This window comes from Buteo buteo, chromosome 26 (genome assembly GCF_964188355.1).
Source record: "Buteo buteo chromosome 26, bButBut1.hap1.1, whole genome shotgun sequence".
NCBI lineage: Eukaryota > Metazoa > Chordata > Aves > Accipitriformes > Accipitridae > Buteo > Buteo buteo.
This window is the reverse complement of record NC_134196.1, coordinates 1471418-1491716: the sequence shown is the minus strand read 5'-3', so window position 1 is coordinate 1491716 and position 20299 is coordinate 1471418. Positions and strand designations below refer to the sequence as shown.

At 47.3% G+C, this 20299-nt stretch overlaps 1 protein-coding gene across 5 annotated transcripts; it reads left to right on the top strand.

Moving 5' to 3' along the window:
- Positions 1 to 328: 328 nt before the first annotated feature.
- Positions 329 to 19934, top strand: LOC142044820 (WD repeat-containing protein 91). Of its 5 annotated transcripts, XM_075057729.1 has the most exons (15): positions 329 to 486; positions 2336 to 2515; positions 3995 to 4202; positions 5042 to 5124; positions 7318 to 7442; positions 9431 to 9608; positions 9888 to 10046; positions 11944 to 12143; positions 12592 to 12742; positions 14217 to 14311; positions 14640 to 14808; positions 15600 to 15708; positions 17250 to 17362; positions 18127 to 18324; positions 19261 to 19934. In XM_075057729.1, the coding sequence occupies exons 1-15, from the start codon at positions 364 to 366 to the stop codon at positions 19423 to 19425; spliced, it is 2256 nt and encodes a 751-aa protein (XP_074913830.1). In that variant the 5' UTR covers positions 329 to 363; the 3' UTR covers positions 19426 to 19934. The 5 variants fall into 5 exon arrangements, with proteins under 5 accessions (XP_074913830.1, XP_074913831.1, XP_074913833.1 ...); XM_075057730.1 differs by lacking the exon at positions 9888 to 10046; XM_075057732.1 differs by lacking the exons at positions 3995 to 4202; positions 5042 to 5124.
- Positions 19935 to 20299: the final 365 nt, after the last annotated feature.

Here is a 20299-nt window from a genome sequence, read left to right as displayed (position 1 = left end):
CCTTCCCATGGCCGCCTCCGCGCCTCTGCCCGCCCGCGCCTAGCAACACGAGCCGCACGTGGCGGAGGGCCAATCGGCACGCAGCCGGCGCCCGGCGGCGGCCAATAAGGAAGCGGGAAAAACGCGGGCTGTAGGCCTAGCGTGCGTGTGTGTGTGGGGGGGGTGAGCGCAAGGAAGAGGCGGGAAAAGGCGGGCGGGCCGTGCGCATGGGCAACGGCGGGGACTACAAGCCCCGGCGTGCCTTGCGCTGGGCGGGCGCGGCAAGGCACGCCGGGAGCTGTAGTCTTCCCGGCGCTGGGCCGGGCCGTTCCGTTCGGGGCCGGGCTTCCCCGCCCGTGGGCGGGCGGAGCCGGCGGCTCCCCCATGGCGGCGGCGGCGGAGCGGACGGACGAGCTGGTGCGGGAGTATCTGCTCTTCCGCGGCTTCACCGCCGCCCTGAAGCAGCTGGACGCGGAGATCAAGGCGGACCGGGAGAAGGGTTTCCGGGTGAGCGGCGGACGCCTGTCAGAAGTGTGTGGGGGGGCCTTTTCCCGGCGGGGCGCGGGTACCCCCGCGGGCAGGACGCAGGTCCCCGGGCAGGCCGCGGGCCGCCCTCCGCGCCTCAGCTGCGGGGACTGCGGTGAGGGGAAGCGGGACCGGGGGGCGGCGGTGAGCCGGGTTGGGCGGCGGTGAGCCGGGTTGGGCGGCGGTGAGCCGGGTTGGGCGGCGGTGAGCCGGGTTGGGCGGCGGTGAGCCGGGTTGGGCGGCGGTGAGCCGGGTTGGGCGGCGGGGCCCGGCCGCGCCGCGCCGCCGGCGGGACCCCCCCCTGCGTGGCGGTGGCGGGGGCCGCCGCCCGGCCCGGCCGGCGTTCTGCCCGCGCAGCCTCCCGGCGGGGAACGGGGAAAGAAGACGGGGGGGGCGGGGACGGGACACGGGGACGGACAAGGCCTCCATCCCCTCGCCTGGCTTCCCAGCCGGGGGCCGCAGTTGCCCGCTCGCTCGCCCACCGGGCGGCGGTCTGCTCGGCCCGTCCGCGGACCCCACGTCCGAGCTGGAAATCACCAGAGGATTCTTCGGTCCGTGGGGAGGGTGAACGGAGGAGACGCGGGTGGGAGAGGGCAGCGGCGGCTCTTTGCCCGGATCTTCTCTCAGGCGTGACATTTGTATCCAGCGGCTTTGCAGCTCCGCTCCCTCCTTGGGATGGCTTCAGCACCAGCTCGCTTGCGAGATGCGTGGAAGTCGGCGGAGAGTTTGCCAGCCTCGAAAATACGGTTTCAGTCCTGTCTGCGAGCTCCGTGTTCCTTTAGCAGCAGTTCTGGGCAGTGAATGTAGTGTTTTGAACGGTTTTGAGCAATTTTTCTTTAGCTGGCAGTACAACCACTGCCTTTATCATTCAAAAAGTATGTTGCTTTTATTTTTCAATCACCAGCTCTTTGCTGATGCTTAGAGGTCAGCAAATGCTTGATTTAATTGGAATTGTATTGTCCAAGAAGGGACTGCTGGGGTCACAGACTTTAGTTTCCTTTATCTGTAGGAAGCCGCAGAGGTAGAGGCTGGATGATGTCCTAAGACGTTCACAGAGGTAGAGGCTGGATGATGTCCTAAGACATTAACTGATGACAGGGGAGCAAACCACATATTAAACAACTTTGATAGTTGGATTTTGTATAGGGTGCAGATTTTTTTCTTCTTTTTTTCCTGGTGCCTGTCTCGGCCATCAGAAATCACTGGATGAAAAATATATTCCCACATCACCATTCTGCCTTATTCATATTGCAGAAATGATTTTCAAAGAGACATAATGACAAAAAAAATTTCTGTTGCAAACTTTTATGCCTGCCTTGTTAGTAGATGATATTATTAAAGATAAAGGTACTTCAAAGATTGCAGTACATTGGATCTGTCTTCCTCTTTCTATTGGTTAAATACAAGTTTTTTTCCTTTTAGTCTAAAAATAATACTATTTTCCGGGTGCTGCACTTGAGTTTTCAACATTTAATCACATTATTCCTGTTTCTTCATTATCAACTGGCCTTTAAAAGAAGGTGAAAGTTTTGCTTACTTGCAAAAAACCCCACCAACTGTGCTTAATAAAATGTAATCTTTTTGTCAAAATCTGTTTGGCTATGTTCTTTCATGTTTCTTTGTTTTTTTTATTTGAAGGGTGCTGCAGAGTGGAAGAATGCTAATAACAAAATGCAGAGTGTTTCCAGGATTAAGAAAATAGCTAATGCATAAGTGCTGGATTGTAATATTATTTGTGCAGTTAAAGCTTTTCAGCATTAAGTTACAGAAAGTCTCTTGTGCTGGAAGAGCCCTCATGTGACTGCAGTCTTCCCCGTTTTGCCCTCTTTAGGTAGATAAGATACTGGACCAGCTGCAGCAGTTTGTTCAGAGCTATGATCTGGCAGCGCTTCGGGATTACTGGAGTTATCTCGACCGACGCCTTTTCAGCCGTTTGGAAGATGTGTACCGGCCAACAGTGAACAAGCTGAAAACCAGCTTATTCCGATACTACCTCGTCCATACTGTTCAGGTAGTGTTTGATTTTTAGGCTTCTGTTTTAAAAAGATCCTGGTCTCTGAAACCAGAGCAATAAAATATTCTTGTGAGCCTCTGACAGGCCTGGCATGTAAGAGACAAGCAATTCATGTGTCATGTATCAGGAGTGTAGCAAGGAGTTTGATGCAGACTCACATGACAAGCTTGTAAACAGGATAGAGAAGCTTGGGCGAGAAGGAAATACGGTTGGCTGGGAGCAAGATACTTGTACTCAGACATGAAGGCACGTCCCCCTCAGACAGGATGGCTGTACTGCTAGCTCAGTCCTGCTCAGCCTCTGTTAATAACTTGGATTCTGGGAGAGATCACAAGGTTTGTAAACACCTCCTTGTGGGGCATTGCCATGGGAACAGAGGAGGACAAGAACAGTGCTCAAAGCAATCTTCATAAGTTGAAGAAACAGGCAGAAAAAAGCCCCAAGCACCTGTGTGTAGGTAGGAGTCGTCAGATGCTCCGATGCAGAATAAGGAACGATTGAGCAGGCAGCAGCAGTGCTGGGAAGGGCCTTACTGCAGCACTGGGGATCAACGAGCAGGATTGTCTGTATTCCTTCTACTCAGCCAATCCTTCCTGGCACCCCAGTTCTTAAAGCATCAAGGGAGTTGGAGGGCCCAGAAGGAAAAAAGGTGACTTGAAGTTGGTGGAGTTGAGTTTTAGTTTATAAGAGAGGGGAGGAGTGGGCTTCAAATCTGTACAAGGTAATGTGGGAGAGAAAATGAGTGAATGTTTTTTGTTTGCTTTGAATAGAACAGAAAATAATGACCTTAAAATGGAGCAGAGATTATCTCGTTGAAACCCTAGGAAAGTCAATGGAATATATTATACAGGGTGGGCTTTGGCAAACAGAATAGACAAATACTTGTCAGGAATTCATGTTCCATTTCTTACGACTTAGAAGCATGTTTCCTCCTTGATTCCATTTCCTGACTGAAAATCTTTAGTGACAGGTGTTGGTGGAGAAGTTGAAAGCTAATGCATGTTTCTGGAAGTGTGTTTTTTTCATGTTTTGTTTTGCCCTGTGCTTACCCTGAGGCATGTCTGTCCTTCTCTGAATAATTGTATCAGATGGAAACCTTTTCAGCCTACATCTGCTGTAGACTTGGGTAATTTGAAGTACACTTTGGTCCTATATATGAATGTTCATGTCTTGTGTCAGTGCACAAACTGCACTGGTTTAGCTGAAAATCAGTGTAAGTGATTAGTTTGATTTGCCTCAGCCTTTTCAACAAGACTGTGGTGAGTAGAAAGAAGGTCAGATCAAGTGCATTTGTGAGCGTCTCTTAGCGTATTTGAGAGTCTTTTGTTGCCTGATGAATCTGTTAACTCTAACCACTTGCTCTGTTGGGTGGTGAAAGTAGTTGTTAGTGTGTTCATAACACAGAGCAAATATTCTTGGAACCCACGTGGTGGCATTAATGGAAGCATGAGCCCTGTTCTTCTTGCTATGTTTCAGACCGGCCGCAATGACAAGGCGCAGGAGTTTTTCCTCAAGCAGGCCTCTGAGCTCCAGAACCAGGCGGAGTGGAAGGATTGGTTTGTCCTGCCCTTCCTCCCTGCCCCAGACTCCAACCCCACCTTCGCCACCTATTTCTCACGCCAGTGGGCAGATACGTTTATCGTGTCTCTGCACAACTTCCTGAGTGTGTTGTTTCAGTGCATGCATATCCTTTTTTGCAAATAATAGTTAAATCTCCCTTGCCCTGGTGTTATGCTTACTATTAACAGTGGTGCCAGGAATATAGCATTACAGAATTACAGCAGTATTGCTGCTTTCAGGTGATTGTTTAGAGCCAAGACTTTGTAGGAGGTTGGTGTTTACCAGAGGATGTTGGAATAGTTATTGTTCAATTATCTGATGATATGTTATATTCCCTGGGTACAAGCAATTGTGGTTGTTGCTAATGCTGAGCTCATCCCTATGCTAGTGACTAGAAATCTTGTCCATATCTTGTTCTGAAACGATTTTCCTTTTTGCTTGGCCTGGTACAAAACAGGTGTGCAACCTTGGGTCATAGTCCATAACTGAACTAGCATCTCCTGTTAGACCCTTCTCTGGGTACATATGTTGACAACATTGTCTAGTGACAGCTCACTGTAATAGGGTAATTCAATGTTAGCAGAAATAACAGCTTTTGTCCCACACTATGGAGTTCTGACTTTGTCTGTTTGCTGATGGGCAGATTTACACTGTAGCTGGAATACAGCTCATCTTGAACTGTTTCTTCAGTGTACACTAATGCAGTAACATAATCTGTCTTGTCCTCCACTTCTGACATGTAAAAGGAAAAATCTAAAAATCCTTGCAAAGCCTGCATGAAATAGTTTGTGCAACAGTAAAGTACAAAGAAAGTACAAAATTGGCTCGGGTAACTAAGCTGTTACTAGTCTTCTGGCTTTGCACATATTTCTTGCTTTGCTGTTTTACAGTCCAATGGCTAGTATGGAGAATTAAGCCAGGTGCACACAAGTTCTTGCCTTGGTTTTCTTTAACATTCCTCACCAGTTCCAGTCATTTTGAACTTTGAAGCTGAATGTCTCAGGAGCAGTCTCATACAAGAAGAAAATGAATTGTTGCGGCATAAGGTCAGAACTGAAGTCACTCTTTAGTTGCTGACTGTGTGAGGCTGTTAGTTTTGTAAAATTGGTTCCATCCATTCAAGAAGGTTGTAGCTGTTCAGTTCAGTGCAATTATTCCAAGGCAGATTCTTCTGTAAGTCCTTCGTTATTTTGGTTTATCTTTTCAACTGTCTCCAGCAAACTGAGGGTTGTGATCATATCATGAAATGTCTGTTTAGGGTATTAACTGTCCCTCTGCTGGAGGTGACTGTCTCTCTCCCTGTGCTATCTGACAGGTGGCTGCATACTGTGCAAACTGCTTTCCTGCTACACTGCAAAGTCAAGACAAGCTGAAACTAGTGGTGGGTTAAGGGCGTACATGGCTGAATTTGCATGGAAACTTCTGAATAGTATTCAGTCACTTCCAGGTTTTAGCTGATGGAGCAACAGAAACGGGCAATAACTTCTGGCAAAGAGGCAGAAAATATTACTTCTGAAATGGCTGCTTCACCATGGTTGAAGTGCACTTAAAGCAATTTAGATCAACTAATGGAAATGTTGTGAATGTCCGTTTCCCAATTCTAGACCTTAGAGTAACCATAAGAAGGGCTGACCGGTTCAGACAAAATGTCACCCAGCTCCATGTCTTGTTTTTGATGGTATCGTCAGCAGATGCTTAGAGAGAGGGTGTAAGAGTATGTAGCACAGGTCAGTCCTTTCCCAGTATAATTTCTTGTTAGGAGAGATTTCGGAAATCTACAGTTTAAGAACTTTCTAAACTACAGATCACATGTGGATGATCACATACAAGTGGGAAGCCTTATTCATGTAAGCAGGACTTTAGTTTCACTTCCTCAAACATATCAAGTAAAAGTTCATTCTGTATGAATACTTCAGTACAGTGAGTTTTGTGCTTTGCCTGTTGTATTACAAAACATTATCTTGTATGTTGTGCTTCCTGTTTCAGCTGTTTTGGTAGCTGATCAACACTGTTCGTTTGTCCTAAAAATGTTGAAGTAAAATAGAATAATTGATTTCAAAAAGGAGGCTTTTTTGTGAAAGAAAAGCGAGGTTTGTCACTGTGTACTGTATGGAGTCACTGGATCAGGCAAACTTTGACAAGAGGGTTCTGCAAAGATGGTCAGTGAATAGGGACAGCAGGATAAGGTATGTTTTGAAGTAGAGCTCTTTTATTTCCTTCAATTTTGTGTTCTGTACTTTTAGTCAAATTAAAGCTGTTTTTTGTTTGTGGTATGTTGATTGATATTACTTACAGACTGGGTAAGCGTTCTCTGGCAAATAGGCAGAGGTAAAACTATAGACTTTACTTTTTGGAGAACTGCTCAGGTCAGAAAAGGAAGCAGCCACCTATAGAATACAGGTTTAAATAAAAAATGGTGTGAATAAATGTTGAATTTGATGCTAGTTGAAATTAAGTAGTGATTCTGATTTCACTGTTGAAACAATGCATATACGTGAACAGCAAGCTGGATTTCTAAAGCTCCTTTTTCTTCTTGTAATTTCTTTCCTTAAATACTATGGTAAAAGGAAAAAGAAGAATTATATCTGAAAAACAAATGTACAGAAGCAGAAAAGCCTGAGGAACTCTTCATGTGCAGAGGAGTCACAGGCATAAACCACATCCGTCACAGAAAGCTGCATCCTGAGGTTCCTCTCTGCTAAGGGGGCAAAAGAAAAATTTCTTTCTCCATGATGTGGAGATAAATCTCCCTGTCATGCTTGGGAGGGAGCTGGGCAGGGTGTGGAGCTGGATTTCAGGGTGACCTGATGGCGTTGGCCTCAGTGCACCCTGACAGCTCACCAGACCCTTGGCTGTGGGAAGAAGATTACCTTCTAGGCTCAGTGCCCATACATCACTACTGCCAGTCACATGCATTGCCCTGGCCTTGAACTGCCTGCATGGAGTGCCTGATCGGCTCTGCCCTGGCTGGCTCTGGTTTCCCAACACCATTAACGTTCCTACAGCAACAGCCCAAGGAGAGGTGTGAAGGGTTTTAAGTAGGCTCCAGTTTGATGTGTGTAAAGTACTGATTGTTTTGACTGCTTGGACTAATGTGATGCTCAGCCAGTCAGAGCAACTTTCTTCCCTCCCCACCCTTCTAGGGCTGTTGAAATAAAAGGAGTAAACAACTACAGCAAGTGGGAAGGAGGTGAATCTCTGTGACCCTCTGTTTACTTGGCTGTCTTCTCTTGTTGTAGCTGTTTGCTTTGCAGGCTGAATCCTCCCGCATGAAGAAAGAGGAACTGGAGGTGGAACAAGCAGTTGTGCATCACAAGTTGCCTGCATACGTGGCCAACATGGATCGACTAGGGGACTCTGAGCTGTGAGTGCCTGCAGGGGAGGAGCTGGGGACAGGCTCTGCTGCTTTTATTGGGTCAGGGAGGCTGCTGGAGGGTCATTTCCTTGTTCCCTGCCCTGGGAATCAATGCAGAAAGACATCCCGGCAGAAATTCTGGTGACCGAAGTGGGTTTAATGGCAGAATTCATGACAGGCATCTCCCCTGCTATTTGGGAGAGAGATTTTTGCCAATCAGTGAGAGCCCAAGAACACATGGCGGTGATTCTGCTCTGCTCTCAGCATTGCACCAAGGTGTTCTGGGCAACCAGGGCACTGGTAGCAGTACAATACCTTGCAGTATTGCTCAACTGAAGTGGATTGTCTCTTGACTCTTATTTACTTTAGTGCCTGCGGTGCAGTAGGTGAATGCCCTGTGTTGTTTTGTAGACACTGTTACTGTATGACCCAAAGGGCTCATTGTTACGCAGAGATGCTTTCTTGCTCTTGCAAAGTCAAGGTAAAAAGGAGTTTCTCTTCTGCAAGGCTCAGTTACGCACAGAATTCCCCATAAAATTGCTGCAGTTAGTGTGTTTTATGGCTACATCTATTGTATTCTTATCTGTGGAAATTAGGCAGCATACACAGTGATACAGCTTGTTTAATTGTTATTTAAACTCTTACTTTCCTGCAGTACACAGTCATGCAAAGCAAGTCTGTGTGTTTGAATTTATTGGGTTATTGAGGTTTTGGGTCTTTTTTTCTTGCTTTAAAAGGATCTGAAAGCAAAAGTAGCTTAGCCGCAGGGTATTAATAACACTGCTGGGCCTTTGACTTTCTCATGTGCTTTTTTCACGTCTATTCAGACAGGAGGGGGATTGATCAAATTATCCTGCTGACAATGACAAATAGAAGTTGTAGCAGAGACCACACACAAAGTTTTTGTTATAGTCTAAAAGTTGTCCGATTAAATAGACTTCAGTGTCTGGTGAGCTATCTTGAGAACTGCTCTGCAATCTCTGCATGAGACAGGCTACAGAGTTTAATCTGAGGTTTTTGTTTGTTTGTTTTGTTTTTGTTTTTAACTACTCTGTGTGGAAAGCCCTGATGTTCATCTGCACACGTGGGGGAGAGTGACATGAGGGATGGGATAATTTGTTCCCATAGTAATTTTTGTCCATTTGTATTAGAAGAACTTGCCTTAGAAGTGGCATTTCTTGTGTGTGCAACTTGTCTCTTAGTCTGGGGGCCAGTTCTGGTTGCTTTTTCCATGTCTCTGCTCAACCCAAAGCCCAATTTTGGTAGAACAGTTCCTTCCTAGAAGAGAGGATAGGCACAGTGCAGATGATTGTATTCCCCTTCCCCTGGGTGCTGCTCTGCTCTGAGGAAGCTGTAGCAGAGTGAGGTCAGACAGTTATGTTCTAGGAAGCAGCTGCTGCTCTTGACATTGTGGGGTGAGAAGGGAGGTGTGTGTAATCATAGAAATGGACCTAAACTTTCTTATTTTCTTTGGATCTGGTTTTTGAGATATCGAGGGCCTGTGCTTTAAAATTGCTGAACATGACTTGCTGAGTAACTAAGGGTGTTCAGTGAAACTCTGGATACTGAATGCCTCTGGAAGTAGGTCTGTTTTATGCCTTGAATTGGGAATCCCAGCTGAATAGGTTCTTTGGAAATCTGGATTCCCCTGCCTTTCCCTTAGGGTCTTTCTAAACTAACCAGATGGAGTGGAAGGAGTTGGAGGTGGCCCTACAGGGGATTCAGCAACAGTTGAGCCCACTGTCTCAGTGGCATCACTGAGAAGTGAGCTTTGGTTACAGTAATTATAATGATCTGCCCCAGGCACTAACAGGATGTTTTAAAACATTTTTTTTAATGCACAGTGGTCCATCGGCTTGGAAAGGAACATGTGTCCTCCAGTGGTTCAAACAGCCAGCACTTCGCTTGTTGGGTGGTCTTTGATCAGGTTGTCTGGCTACACTTTCATGTTCTGTTTGGTGGTGTTTTTTGTTTTTTGTTTTTTTTTTTTTAATTAGTGATATGACCTGCAGCCAGAGGAGTACTACACATTCTCTTCAGTCCCGGGGAGGCTTTCTGTCCTCTTTTCTTTCTCAAAGTAAAAAGGGCCCTTCCAGACCACCCCATCCAAGTGGGGCATCTCCAACGCAGACTGGCAGTATGCTGCTAGGGAAGAAAGAACCAACAAATCACCAGGTAATTCTCAACTCTGTTAGTTGAAAGGTGCTCAGTATCCAAGGAATTAACTTGCAGCACAGCACTGCTCCAAGCTTTTGCTTCCACCTGTAAAAAAGGAGAAGTCCTTTCCTTCCTTGCAACTGTATGCTGGGTGTGAATGCAGTGCAAGAACAGCTGCTGTTGTCTGGGGGCTTGTGAAGCCCTTGCAGGTGCTTGGTTTCTTTGCCTCCTCTTTTGCTCTTTGTTCTGCAGCCTAGCACAAGTGTAACTTTGCCAAATCACTCCTCTGCCTTCCAGAGTGCCAAAGGAAAAGAAGGAACAGTGAGCTGTAAGGACGGGAAGAGCCACTTCAGTGGGTTAGTAGCAGGCGAGTCAAGTTCCCTGCAGCAGCGGCAGAAGCGCTTGCAAGAGCATGGGAAGGAAAGGAAGGAACTGCTGTCAAAAGGGTCCTTTCAGGTACCAGGCAACACTGCAAGGCTGCGAAGCGGAGGGCTGGTGTTTCTGTAGTTTGTTGTGCTAGGTGGTAAAACAAGTGCAAGTGTTCCTGTTAAGCTTCTGAATTGCTACTCAGCTCTAACTGTATCAAAGGTTAATCTCTGTAGTTAATCAACTCCTTCCACATTTGGTTTATTTCTGTGTCCCTGAAAGGGAATCAGTATTGACATTTCAATGGAAGAAGAGTTGTCTTTTGTCATGATCTTTTCAACAGCCTGGTCTTGGGGAGGGTATGTTTCCTCCACCTAAATGGTTGTATTCAAAATACCTTGTTATAAACCCCATTCCTTAGTGGCAATGGGCTTCGCTCACCCATCCTGCCAAAGTGAGTTCTCTCCTGTGGGTTCTTATGCTGGTTTGTACAGGCTCTGTGTGGGACAGATAAAAATTGATAGAAAGTTTTCCTGGGTAGGAGTGGAAATATCCTTTGTAGCAATCTTAGCTTTTTGGAGATTTTTGCACTGTATGTTGCAGTTTTGCCTGGGGGCATGCCCTGCTTTCTAGTCTAATGAAATGATAAAACTGTATTCTGGATTTTGACTGCTGAAGGTCAGCAGACTACTTCTGTTCACCTGTGTTTTGTCTGGCTTTCAGCAGCCATATGGTCAAAGGATACAGAGCGCAAGAGGAATGATGGGAGCATCTCAGCTGTGTTTATTTTGGCTGTATGAGACACTCTGCTTCTGGGGAGAGACAGTGCTGAGGGACTGTTGCTTATTGGCCTGTATTTGTGGCTGTTCTGTGTTGGGAAGCGCTGCTTTAGGGAGGAGATGTTATTCCATGACTGAGCATTCAAGGCTATGAGAGAATTTTTTTTCTCAATGCATGTGAGCAAAAAGGAAACTGAAAGGCAGCACTGTTTCTTTCACACGAGTGTCATTCATTGGTTGTTACCTCCCCACACTAACTAACACAGAGAGAGGCATTCGTGGATTTATCTCCCAATCTTTTCCAGCTTTGTGATTTCAGATTATTTGATTATGCCGTGCTTGACCCATTGCTTAAGATGTGAAGCTACTGTAAATAAGGCAAGGGTGTGTTAGGGAACAGGGATTCAAAACTATCAATACCAATACCATTGTGGGGCATTTCATCTTCAGAGGATGGTTTAGCAAGGGAATGCTTGCAGATGTTTTACTGGCTTATATGCTGTATCTGCTTCTCGTTCAGTTTCTGGTGGCAAGGGAAGACTAAGCTGCTTTCAAACACTTCTGCATGCTGCAGTGCAGATCTTGTCTCATTCAGATACCTTGACCTCCTAGAACTCCATTTGTTCTGTCTGCCTTGTCAAATTGCGCTTTAAGCTTTTGGGCTCATGTCGACTTTACCATTGTCATCAGTCAGTTGGCTGCCATGGTTGCCCCATTGCGCATAGACTAAATCTCTGGCAGACAAAGATAATCCATCCACTGGGGCTCACCATCCAACAAGAGATTTTGCCCAGGTTTACTGAACTGCATATTACACAGACTTAACTTAAATGCAAGAATTCCTTGAAATGTGTTGATTTGCTTGTGACACTGTGCTCTAATGGCATCAAAATGGGCCTCTGATATCGGCTGAAGTATGCCAAACAGATGTTGTGGTTCCTTTAATTAATACAGGAAAGCATATGGCTGGGCAAATGGAAGAGTGATGTAAGGGACTCTACAACGAAGGAGGCCATATTAAATGGTGCAATTGTGCAACACACTATCCTTGTTCTCAGAAAGGTCCCTGGTAGGAGGGGTGTTGAACTGACAATGCTTCTCTTTCAGTGCAGCTTCTTGGGTTTTTTCTCCCAGCCAGCTGGGGTGGCTGAAGAGCTTGATCTGGAGCTTGTGCTTCCTTGTATTTCACATAGGATTTCTTCCTTCAGGGCCAAAGTGCTGAGAAGAAAACAGATATTAGCACAGCTGAGACAGAGCTGTGCTCAGAGCTGCATGCTGAGCAAACAGAGACTTCAACCAAAATGCCTGTCAGCAGTGCAGAGGCCGTGGGGGTCCGGCAGGAGCAGCCTTTCATCGTCCTGAGCCAGGAGGAGTATGGGGAGCACCATTCATCCATCATGTACTGCAGGTAGTGGACTGGTAGAAGAGGGCTTTCTCGTACAAGCTGCTGTAGAGGACCAGCAATGTCTGGCATCTTTCTCCCAGCCTCTGTTCTGTCCAGCACATTGTGCATGTACTCTCGGTTGTAGGGCAGTTGAGTTGGTGTGACTGAAAATAGCCTGTAGTTTATGCAGTGAGAATGGATGGAGATTTTTGTGATTGGGAGAAGCCAGCCAGGAAGAAACTCTCTGGGAAAGCAGGATCATATTGCTTAAGGGCGCTGTGCTTTGCATGTGGAGCTTGATGCGCTTCATTGTGCCAGTTATTGTGGACTGAACAGGAGGTGGTGCAAGGAAATTCTGATTCCTGCAGAAGGAATTGGTGTGTGGCCAGGACGGGAAGGATTACTGAGTTATCTACTGGCATCTGAGAACTTTAGGGAGAAAAATATCCAATCAGTTTTCTTCTGCACATAGGGTTGATTGTTCTGGACGGAGGGTGGCCAGCTTGGATGTGGACGGGGTCATCAAAGTCTGGTCTTTTAACCCCATAATGCAAACTACAGCTTCATCCATTTCCAAATCTCCGTTGCTGTCTCTGGAATGGGCGACGAAGCGTGATCGGCTGGTGAGTAGTCTGCATGTGGAGGCTGGAGAGTCACAGCAGATGATTTGGGGCTGTGTTGCTATGTGTTGCACATTAAATTCTAGACAGATGCATTGTGGATAAGATCAGGGCAAAAGTTAGTTTCTACTTCAGTGGCACATGGGGACCTGAAGCCTGTAGGGTCTAAGAAAAACTAGAGTGGGGATTGTGCTCTGTGTATTGAGCAAGGAATTCCACCTTGCAGTAGGTGAACCACCACTGGTTGCCCTGAGAGAGAGAGGTTCCCAGGCTACAGTGTGGGTACAGCTGCAGGATAGAAGTAGCCCCTTTAAGAGAAGTGCCTGTCTTCAGGCAGAGCAGGCAGCCACTTGTAAAGGCAGGCAGAGGCAACCAGGTACAACAGCCCATGGGAACCCTGCAACAGGGAGCTGTGGAGCTTTGCTTCTGGCTCAGGGTGTGAGTAGAGAAGGGAGAGCAGGGGTGTGGTGTTGGCATTCTACTTGCACAGGTGTGAAAAGGGCTCCATGGCCAGTTTTATACTGGTGCCTTATGACTTGGGGGTTGGTGTGTGCATAAGGAGCTCGGGGCTTGTTTAAATACCATGACAGTTTAAGTGTTTCCCATAGCACTTTTCCTCTAGTTCTGTTACTAGAGAGGAGCCTTAAATTACATGCATTCTTCTGAGTCCTAGAACTGTTGCTAGTGTTTCATGCCCTCCCCTGGTGAACTGAGAGGGCTGTGTGAGAAGGCAGGCCTGCAACTGAGGGAATATTCCTTACATTCTGGTGCTGACAATGTGTTGCTGCTAACCCCAAAATGCCTCTCTGAAGAGCTGGTGCTACAGCTTATCTCTTTCTTTTCTTTTGCTCTTAGAAAGGAGGCTGTCCATGTAGTTGTTCTGATGTTTCTTCTGCTTTTATTTCCTGCTTGCTGAAAGAAATATTCTTCTTTCTGAAATATATGGGGATTCAGCAGCAAATCAGGCTCTGAAGAGAGAAGGATCTGGCTTGCTTAATTTTCTTGGATAATGCATCCCTCCATGGTTTTACTTTAGATCTAAATTGTAGCACCACTGATAAAGCATGTGTGAGCCCTTCTGAATTTCATTCTTCCCAAGGCTTCTACTTGTTTTTCTCTTAAACTTAGATGGTTAATTCTGTTACTCTTTCCTTGCTCTCCTAGATAATGAGACTGCACATAGGTTTTGCATCCTATAATGTTGAGCCATACTCTAGAAAGTGGCTTTTACTCCATCTTGGTGCCTATCAGATCTTCTTCTCACTGGAAAGCAGTGCTTTTACTCTTGACTTCTGTGGCTCTGGGGTAGTCCTTCTCAGCGTGATATGTAGAGAAAGACAGGATGTACCCTAATGGAGTGACATTTAATCCAAATGCATAAATAGAAAAAAATTTACTCTGTGTCTTGATGGTTGTTGAACAGAATCATTGTACTCCTCACTCACACTTCTTCCATCTCCTCCTTGCTGGTTTCAAGCTATTGCTTGGCAGTGGGGTTGGGACGGTTCGTCTTTATGACACAGAAGCGAAGAAGAATCTCTGTGAAATCAGCATTGATGAAGACATGCCCAGGTAACTCTGGAATAGTGATTTTTATATGTAAATATAGATGTTGTTGGTTCTGACTGTGAAAAGGTAGGTGAAGTCTCAATGTTCCTGCTGCTTTCCTGAAGCTGCAGGACTATCTAGCCTTCGTCCAGAGGGCAGTCCCTGTCTGAGCAGTGTAAAACTGCTCAGTTAAATGGGAGACACTCAAAATCTGTCTAAGCACGTGAATCCTGCCCTCCTTTACAGTGCACCCTGTCTTGCAGGGTCTTAATGGTAGAGATCGTAGCCAAGTATTGTGTTTGAGGCAGCTGCTGGAGAGAGGCAATTCAGGAACATGTTCGCTCTGTTTCAGGATCCTCTCGCTTGCCTGCAGCCCAAGTGGTGCCTCCTTTGTCTGTTCTGCGGCAGCCCAAAGCCCCATCTCCCACATGGGCTTCTCAGCAGTCAGCTCTGGGGGCAAAAGCATGAACCAAGTTCCTGGGAAGCTGCTGCTGTGGGACACTAAAACAATGAAGCAGCAGGTACTTGCTGAGTTCCTTTTCTTTCTCAGTCTGCTTGCTGAGAATGAGTGTCTTCTCTTTCAGTGTGTAGGAGCTCTCTTTCTAAATTATGCTGACTTTCTTTTTCCCCCCTTCCTCCTTTCCCCTCTATCACATGCAGGATAAAAATGAATAATGTAAGTAGCTGCTGGGTTTGGATGGGGTTTTTTTGTTTTGTTGGTGTGTTGGTTTTTTTGAGGGATTCCTCAAAATAGTCCACAGCCTTGTTTCTCTCCTGCCTGCACAGTTTGTGACTGGAAATGTCCCAAGAAGACTGAATGACGCTTTGCTCAAGCTTTCTCTGGTTGAGCTATACTGAAGGGTTTTCTTTGCTGTTTCCCCTGCCCTCCCTGTTTTTAAGTGAAGTGCTTCCTTCAGAGGTTTCATCTCATGTCATCTTCTCCATTGTTTTGATTTAGATGGGTCAGACTCTGACAGGGAATCTCATCCCATCCCTCACCTTTGCCCTTAAGAAATGCTGTCCCTGTCATGTAGGAGAAAGCAACATACTTAAGCTAATGCCTGCCAGAAGCTGGTTTTGCAGCCTTGAGGCCATGGCCAAGAAAGCTGTGGCTTGGCTGAGGTGAATTGTTGGGTTAGTGTCATAGTAAAATGCAGCTGCCAACCTTGAAGTCTGTAGTCACAAGAGGTGTAGGGCTCCAAACTGGAGGAGTTCTTGCTACTAAATACCGTCTTCCCTCCCTCCCCTGGAGATCAGCTTCTTGGCACCCCCAGCTCTGTTTCTCAGCATTAATGCAGACTTTCCCTTCCAGCTGCAGTTCTCCCTGGAACCTGAGCCCATTGCTATTAACTGCACAGCCTTCAACCACAACGGCAACCTGCTGGTCACCGGGGCTGCAGATGGGATTGTTCGTCTCTTTGGTACGGCGGAAAAGGACCTGGGGGTGTTGGTAGACAGCCAGCTGAATATGAGCCAGCAGTGTGCCCAGGTGGCCAAGAAGGCCAATAGTGTTCTGGCTTGTATCAGAAATAGTGTGGCCGTCAGGACAAGGGACGTGATTGTGTGTTTGGACTTGGCACTGCTGGGGCCGCACCTCCAAGCCTGTGGTCAGTTTTGGGCCCCTCACTCACTACAAGGCCAACCTTGAAGTGCTGGAGCGCATTCAAAGAAGAGCAACGAAGTTGCTGAAGGGTCTAGAGAACAGGCCCTGTGAGGAGCGGCTGAGGGAACTGGGGCTGTTTAGCCTGGAGGAGAGGAGGCTTTTGGGAGGAGACCTTATCGCTCTCTGCAACTGCCTGAAAGGAGGTTGTAGCAGGGGGGTGTCGGGCTCTCTTCCCGAGTAGCAAGCGACGGGACAAGGGGAAAGGGCCTGAAGTTGCACCAGGGGAGGTTTAGATTGGGTATTAGGAGAAATGTCTTCACTGGAAGGGTTATCAAGCCCTGGAACAGGCTGCCCAGGGAAGCGGTTGAGTCACCATCCCTGGAGGTATTTCGAAGACGTGTAGACGTGGCGCTCGGGGACATGGTTTAGGGGTGGGCTTGGCCGTGTTGGGTTTACGGTTGGACTCGATGATCTTTTCCAACCTAAATGATTCTATGATTCTATGAAATTGGGCAGTGAGGTGGCCCCTCAGTGTCTCCAGGTGGCTACTCCTAGCACCTTTCTTCTGCCAGCAGCGAGGCAGCAGTGAGACATGGCTGAACACCAAGGTGGAAGCTATTATCTCTCCTCCACAATAGCTATCAGGAGTCAACTGACATAAACTTTCTCTGGGGGACATTGGCTGGAGACCCTGGTAGTGCTGCTGGATTTGTTGTTTCCTTCTTGCTGAGGAGCAGAGTTAACTTGCCTTTGAGCCATGTGGTCTTGGCTGTGCCATATAGCAGTACTACTGCCAGAGGCTGAGTCTTGAGGAAAGGAATTAATGTGTGACCTTTCAGTTGAAGGCAAGGGCTTCACTTCAGTCCTCCTTCCCTAAGCAATTTCTGTTTCTCAGGTTTTGTCCTCTTCAGCCTGTCCTTGTGATAAAGGCAGTTTGGGCCTCCCTCTTCTGTGAATGAGGGATCTGCTTCTGGGCCGGGTGCTGAGCTGGAGGTTGCAGTCCCACGTCTGTGGGAGGGTAGAACCAGCAGCAGCTGTCAGGGTGGACAGGATAGCAAGAGGAGGAGAAGAAGAAAGGTGGCAGTGGGGCTTGGATGCCGAATGTCTGCAGTTGACAGTGAGCATGTGAGCAGCCCTATAAAGCTGGAGGAAGAGGTGACTAGTTAGAGGCGATGATTTTTGTGGCCAGTGTAAAAGCCACATGTTGGAGAATAAGCACAGGGTGCTGGCATTGGATTGGGCTCCCCCAGACTGATCTAGAGGGCTGGGACAGAGACCTTATGAATGTAAAGGGCCTCTCTGTCTTTACCTCAGTTCTGTGCATCTATGAGGAGTGTTCAGTACTGGTTCTTCCCTCAGATATGCAGCAGCACGAGTGCGCCATGAGCTGGAAGGCACACGACGGGGAAGTCTACTCCGTTGAGTTCAGCTATGATGAGAACACAGTCTACAGCATAGGCGAGGATGGCAAGGTAGGCTCTGGGTGACCTTCTACTGGTCGGCTGGCAGTGAGGTCCCTTCTGGAGTCTTCTCCATATGGTGGGGATAGCAGTAAAAATACCCTCAGGATCTGGAGGATCTGTGGGCTGCTAACTGTAATTTTAGCTGTGCAGCACCACCCTGCTGCATACAGTCTGCAGAGAGAGTGGCTGGAAAGCATAGTAACAGCTGGAGCTGTCTTGGACCTTGTCTGCAAATCCTGCTGTTGGCGACATCCCCTTCCTATGGAATCCTATGGAATGTGAAGATGACCTTTCCATGCCCCTGAGGTCACCACATTTGAGATCTGGGATTCACCAGGGACCAGATCCGTGACCACTTTGCATAAATTTCCTTGTCAGCAGCTCCCTGTTGCTTGTAACAAAGGCTTCGATTTCTGTGGTTCCAGTCTTCAGCAGTAGAGGTGTGGCTCCGGGAGGGAGACTGCCTAAAGGTGCGGGTCCTTGGCTGATGCCAGTTAAGTGAACTCCCACCAGGACCCTGCATGCGATGTGGAAGGACACATAGGCAGCCGTGCTTGTGGAAGGTAGAGCCTCTGTGTTTGCCTGGATAGTAGGCACTCTTCCAGCTTTTGCAGCCTGTGTTTTGTAAATATACCCACTTAGATATAGATGTCAAAATGCCATCCTCTGTTTGTGAGGAATAGCCACTTTGCTTAAAACCCACAAATGGCCTCTCTACTTTCATCCCAGTCCATTCAACTATGCGCTTTTGTCATCTCTTTTTGTCATTCTAGTTTATTCAGTGGAATATTCACAAAAGTGGCTTGAAGGTGTCCGAGTATGATCTTCCCAGCGAAGCTACGGGTCCTTTTGTTCTGTCCGGGTACAGTGGCTACAAGCAAGTCCAATTCCCACGAGGGAGGCTTTTTGCTTTTGACTCTGAGGGCAACTATATGTTGACGTGCTCTTCTACCGGGGGAGTCCTTTTTAAGGTAAGTCCGAGAAGTGACAGGAGTGCTCTTACACATCCATACAAGTTCTTGTTGTTACAAGGCTGCAACAGCAGCTGCTGAAGTTCTCGAGCAGCACCTACCTGTCCGTGCTCTGTGCAAGTCGCTGCTCAGTTTCATACAGCGTGCGTTTTAGCAGTGTGTGGTGCTTAGCAAGTGTTTGAACCCTCTGTAAGCGTTTGGCCCTCTGTATGTAACTAGAGTATGTGTGCTCTGTGTTCTTAAAGCTTAGCTGCAGGAGTTTTCCTTAGTACCCAAGTGCCTAGGACAAAGTTTTAATTTTTTTTTTTATATATATATTGATGCATGCCAGTTCAATGCAGAATGTGTGATTGTTGACTGATGCTCATGTTTAATCTGCCTTATGTGCTTGCTGATGCTGTGTTAGTCCCAGCCTGATTCTCTCCTCTTCCTGTGTACTGAAATGAAACGAAGGGTAAGGCTGAGTGGTTCCAAGTACCCAAATTTCTGTGCCGCAGTAACAAGCGGTTACTGATCGCATGCCCCTTGCCTGCCTTCTCTTGAGTCAATACCCATCAGTATAAGCCACTGCAAGGCAGGTTAGATGGAATTTTTACTTTGCATCTGGGGCATTCAGAGCACCCGCACTAACATGAGCTATAGCTTAGGCTTATGTGCTCTTCATCAGCGTGTGCTTTTAGCCTGCCCTGTTCAATTGCTGCAGCTCAGCTGATAGCAGAAGCTGAGCTGCTTGAGACTGCGTGCTTCTGTTGTGAGACTGGAAATTTGCTTCCTCATGCGTGCTGCGTACATCTCAACATCTCTCTGATTTTTCCGCTTATTTATGTATACTGATGGGGTTATGGAGTCTGTAGCAGGCTGTGGCTTCTCCTGTGGGTGCACTGCCCCCACTGCAGAAACTTGCCTCCTGAAAACCTTATGCTTTCCTTCTTGTAGTTGAATGGTGAGGAAAAGGTTCTGGAGAGCTGCCTTTCCCTGGGAGGACACAGAGCTCCCGTTGTCACAGTGGATTGGAGCACGGCCATGGACTGCGGGACCTGCCTCACTGCCTCTATGGATGGGAAGATTAAATTAACAACCTTACTGGCTCAAAAGTCTTAACCTGGACAGTGCCGAAGGGAAAGAGCAAAAGACTTGACCAAAACGGCGTTAACTCCACAGGAACAAACTGCGTGGGAGAGAAGGCAAACCACAGTCCCTCTTCTCATTGTAGCTTTTGCCTCTTGACAAAAGTTAAATACGTTTGCCAAGCCACTGTGCAGTAGAATGCTGGTATGGGACCGGATCAGTGGCAGCGCTGAAAAATAAGTCTTCACTGATCCATAGTGGCAGCTGGACCCACTCTGTTAGGGAGTCTTGAGTAGCATGTGGCTAGAAGGCTGCTGGGATCACGTCAGGGGTTCTGCAGAAGAAGGTGAGGTTGGAGGAGGCATGCATGAGGCAGCACAGTGCACGGTGATAAGATGACTCAGACTGGAAAGGCCAGTGCAAAACCAGAGTATTCTTTCAGTATAGCATTTGTTGTTGTGCTTTTAGTTTTTTTTTGTTTGTGTGTTTGTTCAGGTTCCTCCCTCCCTGCCCCTAAAAAGAAAGTACTCCCTTGCACTTGATTCCTGTGCTCTGTTTGGTTGTTGCTGCAAAACATGGGGAGGGTGGCTGGGGCAGGCATGTGCTCAGCGAGTCTCCTGCACGGAGAAAAGACCCTTGGGCTTTCAGCGGGTGCTTCCAGCACTGACACCCACACAGTGAGGGGAACCAGTGCAAGACATCCAGGAACAAAAATAATTGCGTTTGTTTGGATGTACTGTGTTCCCTTGGGGTAGATGCCTGCTACCAACTAGAGGAGAGATCCCTAGTCAGACTTTTTGAAATGCTTGTGTTGGAGTTCAGCAGCTACATAAATGCCTGGCAGCTACCTGATGGTGGATGGGAGGAGGGGGGGCCAGAACCAGTCTGGTCATGTACAGTGCTCTCT